General features: G+C 39.4%; 1 protein-coding gene across 2 annotated transcripts; it reads left to right on the forward strand.

Moving 5' to 3' along the window:
• Nucleotides 1-552: 552 nt before the first annotated feature.
• On the forward strand, nt 553-16,997 carry LOC125225581 (gamma-taxilin). Of its 2 annotated transcripts, none has more exons than XM_048129352.1 (9): nt 553-735; nt 7,492-7,706; nt 8,101-8,221; nt 8,721-8,918; nt 9,321-9,505; nt 9,979-10,078; nt 11,363-11,536; nt 13,901-14,032; nt 14,724-16,997. In XM_048129352.1, exons 1-9 carry the CDS (start codon nt 667-669, stop codon nt 15,210-15,212), a joined length of 1,683 nt encoding a protein of 560 aa, XP_047985309.1. In that variant the 5' UTR covers nt 553-666; the 3' UTR covers nt 15,213-16,997. The 2 variants fall into 2 exon arrangements, with proteins under 2 accessions (XP_047985309.1, XP_047985317.1); XM_048129360.1 differs by lacking the exon at nt 553-735 and adding an exon at nt 1,030-1,105.
• The last annotated feature ends 1,026 nt before the right edge of the window (nt 16,998-18,023 follow it).

Consider the following 18,023-nt stretch of genomic DNA (forward strand, 5'->3'; position numbering starts at 1 on the left):
GGAGACAGTTGCGTCGCAGGCCTGTCGTCGACCCCTGCGACAAAAAAGTTGCGTCGCAACGTGTGCGCACCTTCATACTAGCCCATAGACCGAGCGACGGAGACAAAACTGTTGCGTCGCCCGTCTGCGGCCTGCCAGACTACATTTACTATTGAACCATTTATTTTTCTACTACATTAGGATAAATTTTATGCAACGGCAATACATGGGGTATAACCGAAATGAACTGGTTTATTCTGGATTTCTGGATTTAATTGTGATTTGAAATTTTAACGAGATTTTTTAATTTTTCAAATGGATGATTGTGAAAGGAATTAAGCTGATTAATTTAATAAAATTCCCTTCTATAATTCCTTATGATTTCATTACATTTATAATTTATTATCTGTGTTACAATTGAGCCATAGATACAGTAGCAGACAGACACAAATTGTCAAATTTTCAGTATAGGCCAAGGTATGACATGACTAATGACGCTATTTTTTATCAAATTGTGATTACTAAAATATCAACTTTAATGCGTAGCAGTTCAGTGTAGTACTGCTTATTTAATAAATCAAGAATCAACATTAATATCAACGTACTCCGCATACGTAGTGTTGTAATCCGTTCGTTTGGTATTGTTGTCGAGTAACCAAGATATTTTGAAAATTAATAATTAGAAATATGGAAACTGCCGTGGAAGAAACTGTAAAAGATAGCATTGATATTGAACCACTGCAAAAAAATGGCGAAGTAAGTATACGTTTTTATTTTATATCTGATTTATAAATAGAATGCGATCGAATGTCGGTATATTACTTTCCTATATCCTATATTAATAGGAATTTGATTCTCCATGAGATATTTATTAATTTGCTTTTGGTTGATACATCCATCTCCTGAGGTTTTGGTTATTTATTATTGTATATTTGTCACGAAATTAGTCCTCAAAACAGGTAAAACAGTTAACCTAAAACTCCCCTGGCATGATGCCAGAATAGGGAATGTTTATGATATTTCTGTTCGGAAGCACGTTCCGCGCTTTCTTCTTTTATGGTTGACGACAACTTGATGCCAAGTTATCCTGGACACTGCATTGTGTAATCAGATTGTTGCTATGGCTGTATGTGAATCCTGTATTATTGATATAATTCTGATTGTAGAATGCTTATAAAACAAAATACTAGCAGTGTTTTTAGGGTTCCGTAGTTAACTAGGAACCCTTATAGTTTCGCCATGTCTGTCTGTCCGTCCGTCCGTCCGTCCGTCCGTCCGTCCGTCCGTCCGTCCGCGGATAATCTCAGCAACCGTTAGCACTAGAAAGCTGAAATTTGGTACGAATATGTATATCAATCACGCAAACAAAGTGCTAATATAAAAAATGAGAAGAAATGTTTTATTAGGGTACCCCCCCTACATGTAAAGTGGGGGCTGATATTTTTTTTATTCCAACCCCAACGTGTGATATATTGTTGGATAGGTATTTAAAAATGAATAAGGGTTTACTAAGATCGTTTTTTGATAATATTAACAGTTTCGGAAATAATCGCTCCTAAAGGAAAAAAAAGTGCGTCCCCCCCCTCTAACTTTTGAACCATATGTTTAAAAAATATAAAAAAAATCACAAAAGTAGAACTTTATAAAGACTTTCTAGGAAAATTGTTTTGAACTTGATAGGTTTAGTAGTTTTTGAGAAAAATATGGAAAACTACGGAACCCTACACTGAGCGTGGCCCGACACGCTCTTGGCCGGTTTTTATGATATGCATAGACATTAAATTATATTAGCATGTCTTTCGTCCAGGATTGTGAATAAATGACATTTACATTTAGAAATTTTTATGCAACTATTCAAAACCTGCCTGCAGCATTACTTTCATGTAGGCCAGGTTAAATCAAGCTTATTTTTGGATTAGTAGGTGTAGGATACATTTTGAGTATTTTTGTTCAATACTCTGTCTGGGTTTAATAAACAAGCTTTCTATAAGTAGGTTTTTCGAAGGAAAAAAAAACCTTTGTTGTTTGGCAATTTTTTAAAACATAAAAATGGCAAATAAATGCTTTATGGATATAACATTTTTAGATTATTCATCTCTAGCCTCATTTTGAAACATTTTTATTCTTTAAATATAAAATAGAACCGTTTTTCCCCCGAAGGGTAAAAAACGGATATTTAGGTTCCTGCCGAAGCTTGAACCACTAATGAGATTAACACCTTCATAACTCGGCCCTAATCGAGTGAATTCCTCGACTAGTAGCGCCATGTGGCGCGCCAGTCAAGTACTAGTGTCGCCCGGTTACCAGCGCTCGGCTGCTTTTTCCTCAGTACCTTTAGCCGGCAAGGCCCTTAAGGGTGGTTCAAGCTTCGGCAGGAACCTAAATATCCGTTTTTACCCTTCGGGGGAAAAACGGTTCTATTTAGGTGTCCGTGCCTTCGCTTGAACCACTAATGAGACGTGTTTAAACCTCTGCCGGCGCTGGTTAGGGCGTACTGTGACTGATATACTTTATTTATACAGAAATGTCATAATAAGAAATAGGAAGGTATACAAAGGGATGTTTCAAAATTTAGCCACTAAGGTTTCATGAGTTGAAACTGACTCAACACAGCACAGCACAGTTATCCATTATGACTCTATGATGGTGGCGAATCACTTAATTTATGTATAACATAAAACCGACAGGAAGCCAGTAGTTAATAGATCGGTATTACAATATTTACGGAAATAAAACCTGTTATTTCAATAACATTTTTGTGAGAAAATATCTGTAGCAACCCAAACTCTGAAGAGCTTCCCCTTCATCAATGGGTGTTACATCAACGTCGGCTAAATTTGTCTCGCGTTTCCCTTACAACAGTCCCTAGTCAGAACAAGATCATATACATGTTTATTGTCTTATAAATTCACCAAGATACTAGTCTTCTTCTGCTTAAGATAACTATACTTATATCATGTAACTATAATACACAATTATATCATAGCACTGCCATGAGCATTATGACATTATGTTTAAATTTTTATTTTTCATGTAAATTGATTACTGTACCATAAGTAATGCGCCTATATGTATCTCCGAATATGCACATATTATTGTTAGTATACTGAGTAATAAGCAATATTGACATAGCTTAAACATTGTCTTACATAGCCCACTGCCAAATGTCAACATTTCCCATAGCATAATGTGTTATGAATTCTGTATATGAAATATACATTTGCCAAAACAATTGAAATGAACGCTTGGGTTGGAAGAAATTGCACGCTATCATATGTTAATTTGTAATGTATACCCACATCACGATAATGTATGCGTTACTGCTGGACTGGTAGCAAAACTGCAAATAAGATGATAATACATTTTCGGCTTCTGACTGAATTGACAATACCATGGCCATGGTTAGCTAAGGATCCATATAATAAAAGGTAAGCTCCTACTCAAAGTCTTTACGAGAACGGAAACTATGCAAATTTTTCCTATTAAATTAAAATGGGTCAACTGAGCAAAAAGCTTTGGGATACAAGCGATTGAAACGAATCAATGATCTAATGAGTCACACATACTTAGGCGAAGATCAAATGAAGGCAATTATTTCTAATTAAATTGACTTTGATACTTCCATGAATATACATGAATGTTAATGCGGGAATCCTCTGTACACTGTACGCGTCAACTTTATTTAGTCTTTTACTATGTCTAGCTAGTATGCTTTTTTCCGATATTTGAAATATTTAATTTGTGTTTGAATAATTATGAATATGTGATGCATATATTTTTAGGCTTATCATTTTTATGACTTATGTGCTGACTAGCCGAATTTATAAAGGCAAAATTGTACGATTCGTGAGCTAGTAATTCTAAAACATTACGACTTATGGCTCTTTAGTCCATTTCGATATTCTAATAAGAATGTAAGACGACAGATAACTCTTCAAATAAGGGTTAATGACGTACGATTACCCATTTATAATAAAAATTCAGTCATCAGCTTAAGATAGTAAATACATAGTTTTCTTTTCAGAACTTTCGTAATTTATCTCCAAATTGCAAAGCAATATATTCTATATTGCTCTTTTGTGCGAATAATATAAATGTCTCACGTTCTTTATAAACTGATGTATACACATAAACATACGGGTTAATATTTACTGTATTCTTGCTTATTTCTCAAAATCCATATGCAGCGGGACTTCCCACAAACAAGATGCAACTGTTATGTAGGGTAATACCTGATTCTACAATTATATCGAGATGACAATTATTTATTTATCGTATGGCATATAATTAGAATTTTCTTAAAAGTCGTACGTGCGCACGGCTGTAGCATGTAGCGCCACGGACGATGACAATGGTATTTACACTTGCCTGTCATCCGAGACCAATAGGTCAAAATAACGTAGCTATAAGTACTGCGTACCTTAAGCGCTGAGCTTTTATTTTTCATTTAGGTTTCAAGACCTTACTTCTGATAACTATAGTTCATCAATATCTATTTAAACGGCAATAATTTTAAGTTTTCTGTTACCACTAGAAACCCATTTTGCCTAGAATCTGCGCTCCCTTTTATGAGTGTCCTAACAAATTCTTGTATGTCAGGTATATTAGGAGTCCGAAGTCTTCTAAATTAAGTCATAAGCACAGTAATGTTATAAACATCATATTTCTAGTTCCTTACACTAAATTCATTTGGGACTGGGACTCGCCCTCTGACCTTACGAACCGTTTTTTGAATAAGTTGTGGCGTCTACTCTGTTACTGACTAATAGTCGCGCCGCAAAATTCTAATAAATGGCGCTTAGTAAGCAACTGCAGAAATGTGTATCGATCCTACAACGCGCTAATGGAGTTCCAAAAGTTAATTGTAAATATACAACTTCTGTTAATCTCTCTAGGTCCCAGAAACCTGTTCAGAAAACATTTGTCAAATTAAATAAACGGGAACTTTCTGTTAGTAATACCGCAGTAGCGGGCGATAATTTTAGGATGCGAGCGCCTCTTTATTTGTAAGAGGAAACTGTGTTCTAAAATCGAAAGAGATTCATCCTTCAATTTCCGTTTAATTTATTATTTCAGAACCAGGCCTCCACATTCAGTGACTACCTTTCAACATTTTATCCATAAGAGTGCCTTAGCAAATTGTGAAAATCGGCTTCTCTCGGAAAATGTATTGCCCTATTGGTTTTAATGAGCTTAAAGTGTTTTCGATATATCATACTCATACAACAAATAAGCACTTTGAATACAATTTACCTACACGGTTTCTTGCTTTGTTTTGTGTAGTTGTTTAAGTTTAGGACCAACTTCATTTACTTCGGTCAAGAGATGTAAGCCATAGTTCTTCGCTGTAAATAGTTTGAGAATATTGTTCGGTCGTCTCTTTAGTCTAATTCGTTAGTTATTTATAGAAACATAGGATTCGTAACATTACGCCCTCGAACTGGGCAACCGACAAATCCTTTTACGACGAGAGTCCGTCCTGAGTAACAATGCAACAAGGCATACTAAAATGCTATTGTACTAAATAACATATCCTTTAAGTCATTTTGCCAAACTATCCACAAAATATCGTATATATTTGGGAGTCAGATTTCCGGTACGAGTTTGTTGTCTTTGTAATTAACCTCTTCAAGGATTGTCTGTAACCTTGGTCTAGCTAACGTTAGTAACAATGCATGATTGAGTATTCTAACCGTTGGTCGATTAACGGCAGTTTGAGGTCAATTTGTAGTACATATATGTATATATCGTACTTAGAAAACTTTCCGAGCTGTAGCTTTTTATTTCTAAATGAATTGGTTCAGAAGTCTCTACTGGGTCGATTGTTACAGAAGTAATACTTTTGTCAGTTCGGTATACTGAACAACATATACTGGAACATTATCCGCCATTAGTCCGACTGGATGTTTCAGCCGGACAGCTATAAGTTTGCTGAAATTCAGATGAATATCCAGGTTTCACAGAGTAATGAGCCTAGTACAAGAATTTTCCTTTGCGGTAAGTTATTTTGTAGCTAATAGTCAACATTTGCTAAGTACCTGAGTGGTTCTTCTGCATTTCTAAAGTCCGTATCAAGACCCAAGACCATGCGTCAATTATTGACGCCCGTGAGTTGATGAGACTAGAGCTCTAATCATTCATTTAAAAGAATCTGCACTCTAGGAATAGCGTAAAACAGTGGCTTAAATTAATGGATTTTCTTTTTCCCATTGGTATCTTCGCCACCCCCTCTCCCTTTCTGATTGGGCAAGAAGGGCTTTGTAATATAAAGTGGTTTTTCATTCTGTTTAGCATCACTATTATGTATATTTCTTAATTCGCTTAGTATCTGGCAACAAAGTGCTAGTTAATTGCTACCGAAGCTTCACCCACACGTTTTTAGATGTGGAAGTGGATTTTCACAACGTCAAACCTGCTAATAAACCTCTATCATGACGAGCATTCTAAAAGTTGACATGACAAATTAGGTTGGCAATAACGGCGTTGCTTTACAGTAATTCGATCACACATTCGTCATCATTATGGCCGTTCAGATATTCACGAGCGAGATAAATTTGGACATTCCTCACAATCATTCATCTGTTGGTCAGGTGACCACGCTGATTATGTATTAGCTAATTAGGCAATTGAGACGACGCCGATGTCGTTCACTTTACCTGTATAAAACGACCCCACTTATGGGAACCCATCACGTGATGATTTTTGTCTAATAAGACAATGACTAAACTGTGTAATTGTGTATGTCTCAGGTTAACACGTACGCTGTGGTTCTGATTCGAAAGACCTTCTACGAAGTACATATGTTTAGAAATACCTTATACAAAGTATGTTTAGTTAAGAGTTGTGCTAAAAACCGCAAAGTAGATGTTAAAGCGACATAATCTCATTGAGATTCGAGTACAAATACAACATTTTGCCTCGTGATCATAACGCTCGTCTCATGACACCAAAGGTGAATTAGTGCATAGCATGTAATAACCCAATGGGTTCTCACAGGATGTCGTAAATCATCGCATAGGACAACGAAATCCAAATTCCAAGTCGCTGCAAAGTTTAATCTTTTACGGGGCGACGCTTGTCAATTTATATGACAGTGTACTTTTTCGCACAGCACAACTTTACTCATGTTGTCTCTAATGACGAATCATGTCTGCACAATGAATGATCTCCTTTGTCATATCACGAGGCGATGCCCTATCGGATCGTGGGCCCTATCTTTTCATAGGCCAGGTTATCTAATGGGACCTCATCTGTTTCAAAACATCTCTTGTGTCCTGTCACCTCACGAGGCAAAGCTATGACTTTTCAAGGGACGAACCTATGTCGTCTCACGGGACGTCGCTCTGTCTCGTCTTACGTGAGCGTGGCATTTGTCCCTTATATTCTTTATGACGGTGCATAGGATTACACTGCGTCCCATCGCTGTCAGTTTTCTTCATCGTCTCCATGCCACCACACAAGAACAACCCTGTCGTCTCGCGGGACAAAAATATTTGTATTCTCTTATTCCAGGAGAAAGCTCCTACACCTTCCATCCAAGACCCACCCAAAAAGTCTAAAAAGGAAGACCGCAACAAGAAGGATGATAAGAATGTTGAGCAGTTCATGAAATCACTGAACTCGGTACCCAGTCTTGAAGAGAAACTGTCTCTGGTCTGTAAGAAATATGTGCAGACAGCGGATGATAATAAAAAGTTGCAGTTTTATATCAAGCAGTCTGATAAACGGTAGGTGCAAGCTGTAGTGAAATGATTCATTGTCTTACACTACAGTAAAATTACAGTTACATGATGAGTTTTGAGTTTTTTGGAACTTATATGCAAAATGACATTTGATATTTTCAAGTCGCTTTCTGGTGAAGGAAAACACTGTGAGGAAACCGGACTAATCCTAGTAAGGCATAATTATCCTTTGGATTGGAAGGTCAGGATGGCATGCACTTTCGTATAATGACCCATGACCCTTGGCAAATGCCGGGATAACGCAGAGATAAATAAAATAGCACCACAGACAAAGTAAAGTAAACAACAGACCATTTCTGTCTCTTGGCAATCTGTTTGTCTAGGCTTAAAATAATAACCATGATTCAGGCAAAAACATCAACTTTTATTTGGTCACCAGGTATGCTATCTTGTTGAAAGAGAAAGAACAATTGCAACATGAGTTCAACAAGACCATCCTCGTCAAGTCTAAATTGGAGAGCCTCTGCCGTGAGCTGCAGAAACAGAACAAGGCCATCAAGGTAATTCAATTTGAAAATTCCAGCCCGTATGGGCATGTGGTCCTTAACTCCGACACCAAGAACCTGCCTGGTAGGCACTCGAAAACTTTGCTCAGATACCGGACAACCCACTGGGTGAGTTCTCGCACTACAAGCGGGCGGTTATAGATGGCGTACGCCAGAAACCGGTAGCAGTGCTCCATTTTTTGTCTCATCTGTAATAATTGTGTGCTACTTGTCAAGGTTCTTAGCGACAATGTAAGCATGGAGCTGCTGTCTCTGTCTGTCACACTAATTTGGATGAGCAATAGAAAGAGACAACCACAAGCTACTTCTGATATTGTCCCAATATATTGAATATTATTCCCGGATACAAAAGAGTAGTGTCTTACTAAAATTGGATTTTTACTAAAATCCAGGTTCTTTAGTATTCTGTCTGAAACCTGACCTTCAGCCGAAACCTCACTTTGAAACCAAATCATTACACAAAGAATTAACAATATTTTACACATTTCTACAGGAAGAGTCCCTACTTAAGATCCGCGAAGAGGAGGAACGCCGTAAGGAGACTCAGGCCAAGTTCCAGAACACGCTCACCGAGATCACCACTCTCCTGCAGCAGAACAATGAGAAGAACGCCAAGCTGAGAGATGACAACATCAGCATGACTGAGAAATTCAAGAGTGTCGTGCAGCAGTATCAGCTGAGGGAACAGCAAGTAAGAATTATAATATGAGCAATAATTTGTGCACAATAGGCAGAAACAGTTTGACGTTGTATCACAGACAGCAGCTCCACCTCCAGACTTCCGCAGTAGGCATGCAGTCTGACTCCCTCTGACTAGAGGGATCACATAGGTAGGTACATGGTTTTCGCACACAATTAGATGACTTGTCTTTCTCAATGAATAACCATAATTGCGAAAATAATTAAATTGTCGATTCCTCAGCGTATATTTCATCAGTGTTCAAAAAAATGCTTAGTTTATTTCAGCGTCCCAGCTGGGCAATGGCCTCTCCCCTGGCTCTCCATGACTCCCGATTCTAGGTTTCTTCCTACCAGTTGTTCAGGAAATTCATTAGAAAGTGGCAAACTCATGTGGCTTTCCATTAAATTCTAGGTTGATAAAATGGGAAAGCAAATGGCACTAGAGTCTCAGCTGTCAGATGCTAAACTCCAGAAAGCAGCCTTAGAACACCAGGCAGAGAAGGAAAGGCTGCTGGCAGAGATGGAACACCTGAAGGTCACGGTGGCTCAGTGCACGGCCAAGATCATGGAACTGCAGGGGACAGAGACAGCTTTGAGGTACACATTTTATAATAATTCAACTTTTAAATTTGGCCTGACATAGGATAAACATCCACATCTTTAACCGCGAAAACGCGGTTGACGTCAACTGATGCGCACATTTACATCTCAATGTTATTCATGTATTTATGACAAGTTTCATATTACCATAAGTATTAAAACATACCGTTACCTACATTTGACGACCAGTCTAGCTCAGTCGGTAGGTTGGTCTGGCTAAGCCGCAGTCCTGGGTTCGAATCCCGGTAAGGGCATTTATTTGTGTGATGAGCACAGATATTTGTTCCTGAGTCATGGATGTTTTCTATGTATATAAGTATGTATTTATCTATTTAAGTATGTATATCGTCGCTTAGCACCCATAGTACAAGCTTTACTTAGTTTGGGACTAAGTTGATCTGTGTAAGGTGTCCCCAATATTTATTTATTTATTTATACATACAATAATTAGTGAAACATTTTTTGCACAGGGGTCAACTTGGCGTGTACACGGACAAGTATGACGAGTTTCAGAACGCTCTAGTGAAAAGCAACCAAGTGTTCGGAGGGTTCAAGGAACAAATGGAGAAGGTAAGAGTCGTGTTTGGTCCTTTCAATACTTCACTTAAAAAGAGTATTAGTGTATTAAACTGAGTAAGTTTTAAAAAGCTTACAACACTATACATAAACTACTTAGGTTAAAGCACAGATCAATACAACAAGATGGCCCTTACAGGGCGACTCGCGGTCACCAAGCATACGACAAATCAGGTTTATAAAAGTTTGAACGCGTGCGACACCGATCAGTAGCGCCCAAGTATACGACCCGCTAACAGTGTCCGTGTCCGCTCGGGAAAAAATCTTAAATAATCAATTTTGGTTGCAAACAATGGTCTCTTACAGCATAAAGTGGTGTGGCAAGTCTTCTAACACTTCTACATGTAAAAAAGATGGAACAACATTCCACAGTTAAGTCAAATTAATTATTTTGTTGAATATTGTTTATTGTCCGCGGAGTTCATTTATACTGGTCAATATGGTTGTGCTGAGCGGCGCCGAGGCGCGTCCATCCCTCTTTACCGAGTTAACAATGTGATATGCTATCCCTTTCACGTAAACGACTAGGCATGGGGCCATGTTAGTTTATGTCTGTTGCGGGAACTTCGTACTGCCGTTCGTACCATGTGCTACCATTTTATGAAATATAAAAGAAAGCAGATTTGTAATAGTGAATAATTATCTAGAATCTGTAGAGTCTGTAGTGGTATTTAGTTCATTGATTAGTTTAGAATATTTAGTTGGTTATTTAACTTAGTAAACGTAAGTAAAAATGCACAGTTTAGTTATTAGTTACTAGAATGATTTTTATTGAGATGCTATCACAATTATCATCCTCCTTGCGTTATCCCGGCATCGGCATTCGCCACGGCTCATGGGAGCCTGGGGTCCGCTTTGGAAACTACTACCAAGATTTGGCGTAGGCACTAGTTTTATGAAAGCGACTGCCATCTGACCTTCCAACCCGAAGGGTAACTAGGCCTTATTATAATTTAATTATAATATTATAATTTGTTGCAAAACAAATTCACCACAGTACTGGTACCGGTACCATTGTCTATAATAGACATGTCCCATTCCCATCCCTACTGCTAATCATAAAGGCGCGCCATTATTTGAAACGACCAATGGCAGCACCGTGCGCGCCCGCCTCACCCCGCAAGGATTGGTGATTTGCGTCTCGAACAATATCGCTTGCATTTGGCTTCTAGTGGGGTGTTCTGTGGGTTAAAGGCGTCGGTCGGCATAATGGACTGATAGAAAATTATCGCGGTAAAATAAGAAACAATTTTTTTTTTAGTATCGATTTTATTCCAGATGTCAAAGAAAATCAAGAAGCTAGAAAAGGAATCGCTTTCCTGGAAGAAGCGCTGGGAGACTTCGCAAACAGCCCTGTTGGACATGTGTGGCGAGCGGCAGGCTAGCGAGGAGCGAGCTGCGGCCGCCAGTCGGCAGTTACTGCATATGCAGAGCCTGTGCCGTACACTACAGGTATGTGTACCTTTACTGGTCCCAAAGGTAAAGAAGTTACGAGGAATATCTGTCTGGGAAGGAATGGGGAGACATTACAAACAGCGCTTCTGGACATGTGTGGCGAGCGGTAGGCTAGCGAGGAGCGAGCTGCTGCCGCCAGTCGGCAGTTACTGCATATGCAGAGCCTGTGCCGTACACTACAGGTATGTGTACCTTTACTGGTCCCAAAGGTAAAGAAGTTACGAGGAATATCTGTCTTGGAAGGAATGGGGAGACATTACAAACAGCGCTTCTGGACATGTGTGGCGAGCGGTAGGCTAGCGAGGAGCGAGCTGCTGCCGCCAGTTACTGCATATGCAGAGCCTGTGCCGTACACTACAGGTATGTGTACCTTTACTGGTCCCAAAGGTAAAGAAGTTACGAGGAATATCTGTCTTGGAAGGAAAGGGGAGACATTACAAACAGCGCTTCTGGACATGTGTGGCGAGCGGTAGGCTAGCGAGGAGCGAACTGCGGCCGCCAGTCGGCAGTTACTGCATATGCAGAGCCTGTGCCGTACACTACAGGGTCTACAGGTATGTGTACCTTTACTGGTCCCAAAGGTAAAGAAGTTACGAGGAATATCTGTCTTGGAAGGAATGGGGAGACATTACAAACAGCGCTTCTGGACATGTGTGGCGAGCGGTAGGCTAGCGAGGAGCGAGCTGCGGCCGCCAGTCGGCAGTTACTGCATATGCAGAGCCTGTGCCGTACACTACAGGTATGTGTACCTTTACTGGTCCCAAAGGTAAAGAAGTTACGAGGAATATCTGTCTTGGAAGGAATGGGGAGACATTACAAACAGCGCTTCTGGACATGTGTGGCGAGCGGTAGGCTAGCGAGGAGCGAGCTGCGGCCGCCAGTCGGCAGTTACTGTATATGCAGAGCCTGTGCCGTACACTACAGGTATGTGTACCTTTACTGGTCCCAAAGGTAAAGAAGTTACGAGGAATATCTGTCTGGGAAGGAATGGGGAGACATTACAAACAGCGCTTCTGGACATGTGTGGCGAGCGGCAGGCTAGCGAGGAGCGAGCTGCGGCCGCCAGTCGGCAGTTACTGCATATGCAGAGCCTGTGCCGTACACTACAGGTATGTGTACCTTTACTGGTCCCAAAGGTAAAGAAGTTACGAGGAATATCTGTCTGGGAAGGAATGGGGAGACATTACAAACAGCGCTTCTGGACATGTGTGGCGAGCGGCAGGCTAGCGAGGAGCGAGCTGCGGCCGCCAGTCGGCAGTTACTGCATATGCAGAGCCTGTGCCGTACACTACAGGTATGTGTACATAGGCAAATAAGTTAGAGGAATCGGTAGTGGAATAAACGCTGGGAGACGTCACCAACGGCGCTGTTGGACATGTGTTTTGAACAGCAGGCCAGCAAGGAGCGAGCCGCGGCCGCCAGTCGGCAGCTACTGCACATGCAGAACCTGTGCCGTACACTACAGGCAAAGACATATGTAACTCCGTATAGACGGATAAAGTCTAAGAAAAAAACGTACCTCAAAGCCATAGAGAAAAAGGTACGGTGGCCTAGATGGCGTTACACCTTTGGGGTACGCTCGGCTAGATGGCGCTTATATTAATATTTGACATTTTAACACATATCAAAGACCTATATAACTTCGTACAGACAGATAAAGTCTAAGAAAAAAATGTACCCCAAAACCATACAGAAAAAGGTACGGTGAGCTAGATGGCGATACACATTTGGGGTACGCTCGGCTAGATGGCGCTAATATTAATATTTGACATTTTAAAACATATCAAGCTAAGAATATGGGCCAAATTGTCAAAACTGAGGTTCAAAAGTTTTAAGCCTGTGTCGAGAGATGGCAGTCTATGCACTGTGATTACACATTTTCCTTTGACAGTAACTCTCTTTAATACTCGATCCTCTTTGCACATATCAAGCTAACAATATGGGCCAAAATGTCAAAACTGAGTTTCAAACTTTTTAAGCCTGTGTCGAGAGTTGGCAGTCTATGCACTGTGATTACACATTTTACTTTGACAGGTAACTCTCTATAATACTCGATCCTCTTTGCTACAGGTATGCATACGTTTACTGGTCCCATAGGTAAACGAGCTAGAGGAATCCCTGTCTTAGAAGGAATGGGGATATGTCACAAACGGCCTTGTCGGACATGTGTGGCCAGCGATAGTGTATCGAGAAGCGATCCGGGGTTGCCAGTCGGTAGTTACGGCAAGTGCAGAGTATTGCAGAGTCTTCACTGGTCCCACAGGTGATGGGGAATGAGATGGGTGAATGAGAGATTTATTCCGTATCTTTGAAGTTTAAACCTAAACAAGAGCTGTATTGATGATATAATATTTGACGCAGGCTGAGCGCACGACGCTGCTGGGCACGCTGAAGGAGCACAACATCGAGCGTCCGCCGCTGCCCACGCCGCCGCCGGCGCCGGCGCCGGCAGCAGCGCCCGCACCCGCGCCCAGCAAGCAGACCAACGACAAGGTATGTTGACTGTTGACCGAGATTAAGGCTTGATTTAGACGACTCGTGAACTCGCATGCGATTTTAGTTACATTGCGGGATGTTGAGGTTCCATACGATTCAGCACAGCCATCAAATACCGCAATGTAAAAAATTAAGTATAAATGGACTCTAAGCTTTTGTCTATTGTACCTAAGAGGCACACTGACTATCAATGCACTGGATGATGATAGCTTCTAGATATTCGGCTTTTGCTTTTATAGCTGACCGGTCAATATCGTTCAGCGGGCTGATAGTCAGTAGGCCACTGTAACTATATATTTTTTCTAACAACTCTAATTTAATTTCATTAGCTTTTACTTATATTGTTTATGCCTGTTATCTACTAACTTACTCATTTAATTTATCAAAACCTTTAATAGTGGGCAAACATATGTTTACACCATAATGTTGTAGTCTTTCGCGAACTACTGACATATGATATTTTACTTCTATATAAATAAATTGACACAAAAAAACGAGACGCTGTTTGAAAATAATATATTGTTCCTAGGCAAGTATCTTTATTGAACTAAATGACATATTTTTTTGCATGTACGTTGTACTTCCATTCACACTGTAGTTAGAGGTCTTATTTTTAGGAATCAATTAATTAGCTAATTATTTTTATTAAAAAAAATTGCAGCAACTTAATTTTCACATGTGTTTTAAGGTTGACAAAATGGCGGCAAACTGCGCACAACTTCGACAGAGCCTCGTGCACCTCCAAAGCCAGCTGAACACCCTCACCAACAACAAGAACGGCGTCAAGGAAGACCCGCCCAAAGCAGACAAACCTAAGAAACAAAAGTCTAAAAAGAAAGCCGAAAAACAGTCACAAGAGGCCACCAGTTCTATAGAAGCCACCGAGGAACCAGTGAGAGATGATAATAAAGAACCCTCAGAAGAACCCACAACCAATGATGATTCAATCCAGAACGACATACATAGCTTAGAAGAAAAAATAGACGAGAAAGCCATGGAAACCCTAATCCAAGCTATAAGCAACGCTAACATAAACCTCCACGATTTATCAGTAGATGAAAATAATGAGCAAGTGGATATTGAAAAGGTAATAGATGGATCACACAATGATATCGCCAACACATCGAATGATGAGGTGTCACATATAACCGAAGTGAAACCTATATCGAGTGCGTAATCCATACAAAGTGTGTACGAACGCAATTTGGGAGGAGTGATCAGTGTTCTGTAATTTTTATTCTTTCACCAGGTGCTGATTCATAAATAGTTCTTTTGGTGCCTATCTTAAGCACAGTATGGGTTTCAGACAGGGTAGGACAATCGGCGATGCTTATGAATTAAATTTTCTCTCTTATCACACAATCCCAGCCTGTTGCCCTAAACTTTCTGGAACGCGTTTCTTATAATGAGTGCACATTTACCAAAATTGGTCGCGATGACATTATAGTTGTCGAAAATCGAGCTATAATCTAGCGTAAAAGGCCTCTGATCTGACAAAAATCAAGGTACTATTTTATTTTACGATTGGTATTGATGACAAGATTCTGATAAAGCTAAAGAAATCACGAACCTACATAAGTAATGGTTATAACTATAAGTCGAAATCTTATTCGACTCCGCAGCATCTGAATAGAATCAACAGACGAATTAATGTTACATTACAGTACTTAATTTAACATGTGTTTAGTTAAATCGGAGAACGCTAAACAGTTGCTGTTTTAAATTAGCTTGCATGGGTGCATTTATTTTCACATGAGATCTAGATGGGTAACATACAATTTTGTTCTACCATAAGGAATAAATTTAAAACATGTAATTTTTTTAAAATATGTCAATAACTTCCGATTTTGCTAGAACATGTATGGAATAGTGTGCAATAAAGCGCACATTTCGATTTTTGTGTGATTAGTTATATATATATATATAGGTTATTAGTTATCTACAACTCAAAAGTATTTGATTCAAAAGTGCCTATAACGTCTCTAGTCAGGATATCGGTATTCTACCATGTACAGAATACATTATACACTTTGACAATTTTACTTACGAAGCACTTATGCTCTGGTACGCCCATTTTGTTCAGTCTAAAAATGCGACAGGTTTGAATTTTGCGCCTTTTTCTACTGGCAAAGTGTGTGTGCCAGAGTATAGAGATTTCCATTAGAAGACCTTATTAACTTTTAATAAGGCTTACGAAGTGGATAACATATTCCTAAGAAGTCTTCCTAAGGGTTCTGTCTGAAGAGTTAATCTTTTTTGTACCAATCGTGGTTGCTTTGCGAAAATTCTCGAAATTTCTCTGAAAATTAAAAACAAAGGTTTGTATTGTTTATGATTAATGCTTTGCTATGTCATTTATATTCACAGTGATATATTATGGTAGTTTGCATATTTCCATTTAAGTATTCTTCTGTTTGATAGTATTTGTACGATAAATTAAAGGGTCTTTGACAACACATTATAGACTATTTAATGCAAATAGAGATCTGGCTGGGCCATACTCTCTTAAACCAAGATATCCTCAAATGTATTAATAATGGTAGATATCTTCTGCAAATTCTCAGTTACACTGTTCAGTCGGCCTCACCAAAGTGGCAATTGTCTGCGCTGCGACAACGAAGTAATTTGTGTCTCTCTATCACACTTCCACATTGGTGTGACAGTTGCGTTTCGCTCGTTACGGAGCCTTAACGATTGTCACTTTGGCTAGGCAGACAGTAATCATACTGTGCCTAGAAAAGACGATGCATTTTCACTGACAAGCACATTTTAGTGCCAAAATGTTCAAAACTGCAGGGGTACAATTATCTATATTATGTGTGAATAAACTTATACCTCTATCGAGTTCAGGCATCGACTAATTGATGATGATGATGAAAGGATGTTGTTGTAATGATCATTAATATCATTATGAAGAATTACTGAGGGCAACATTTGTTAAAAACATAGTTGTACCCAAGCGCGGATCCAGCTTCGTGCCCAGGGGGGGGTCACGTGGTAAAGGCCCAGGCTCCCCGGGAGGGGTCACGTGGTCTATTTGAACTGCGGGGGGGGTTTGACCCCCCCCTGCCGCGCATGGTTGTACAAGAACTTTTGTTGCAAGTTTGTCGACTCCAGAACTCTTGTACAGTATTTCGTGTGTACATTTCGGCCTAAGATAATCAATTTAATCATAATATAAGTTTTTACATTCTGGCATTGTAATTAAATTTTATACTTTGACTAAACTAGTTTTACAGCACTTGTTTGTTGTCTACTGTTAGTAAAGTTTAAAGTCGCAAAAATCAATGAATTGATTGATGAAGACATTTAAACGACAAAATAACAGATAAGCAAAGAAATCAATTCAAACTAAAATCACTATCTACATCGCCTATGGGAAACTCAGTCTGTTGAAATACTGTATTGGTATGCAATAGGTTGCTCATTAGAACAGGCGTTAATATAATAACTGAAATTAATAAAATCAAAGAAATATTGTCTTTGCATGGCTGTTGGTTATGTTTGCAGAATTTATAATGGCAAGGTGTATAATATATTTGTAGGTATTGCTTGTCAATTGCACCAAATCTTATGAATTGTCAGTCCATCTGTCCACAATGGGCTAAGTTTTGTCTGTCAGAACGATTAATGAGTTTTGTAATAAAGTTAGATTTTGTAATCATTATCTTTGTATTTTACTACTTATATCCTATTTGTGTTCGTGAGATTTTTTCAAAACTCCACCTTATATCCGACGTATTTAGCGAGTACGCACGTAGATAGTTTCACATTGAAGACAACCTTTTGGGAAAGAGCCACAAAGGCTAAATTCGACGTTTCACTTAAGTAATGGAAAGACGGCCACATTTGCCGCCACGGCAGATTACTCCCGGAGGACACCTTTAATAAGTAGATACATACTTTCTAGATACATAATTATCTAATTTAATCAGAGTGACAGGCAAGAATGAACAATAGGAAGTCTGAGATGACTAAATCAAGAAGT

The sequence above is a fragment of the Leguminivora glycinivorella genome, chromosome 1, assembly GCF_023078275.1.
Source record: "Leguminivora glycinivorella isolate SPB_JAAS2020 chromosome 1, LegGlyc_1.1, whole genome shotgun sequence".
In the NCBI taxonomy this organism is placed as follows: domain Eukaryota; kingdom Metazoa; phylum Arthropoda; class Insecta; order Lepidoptera; family Tortricidae; genus Leguminivora; species Leguminivora glycinivorella.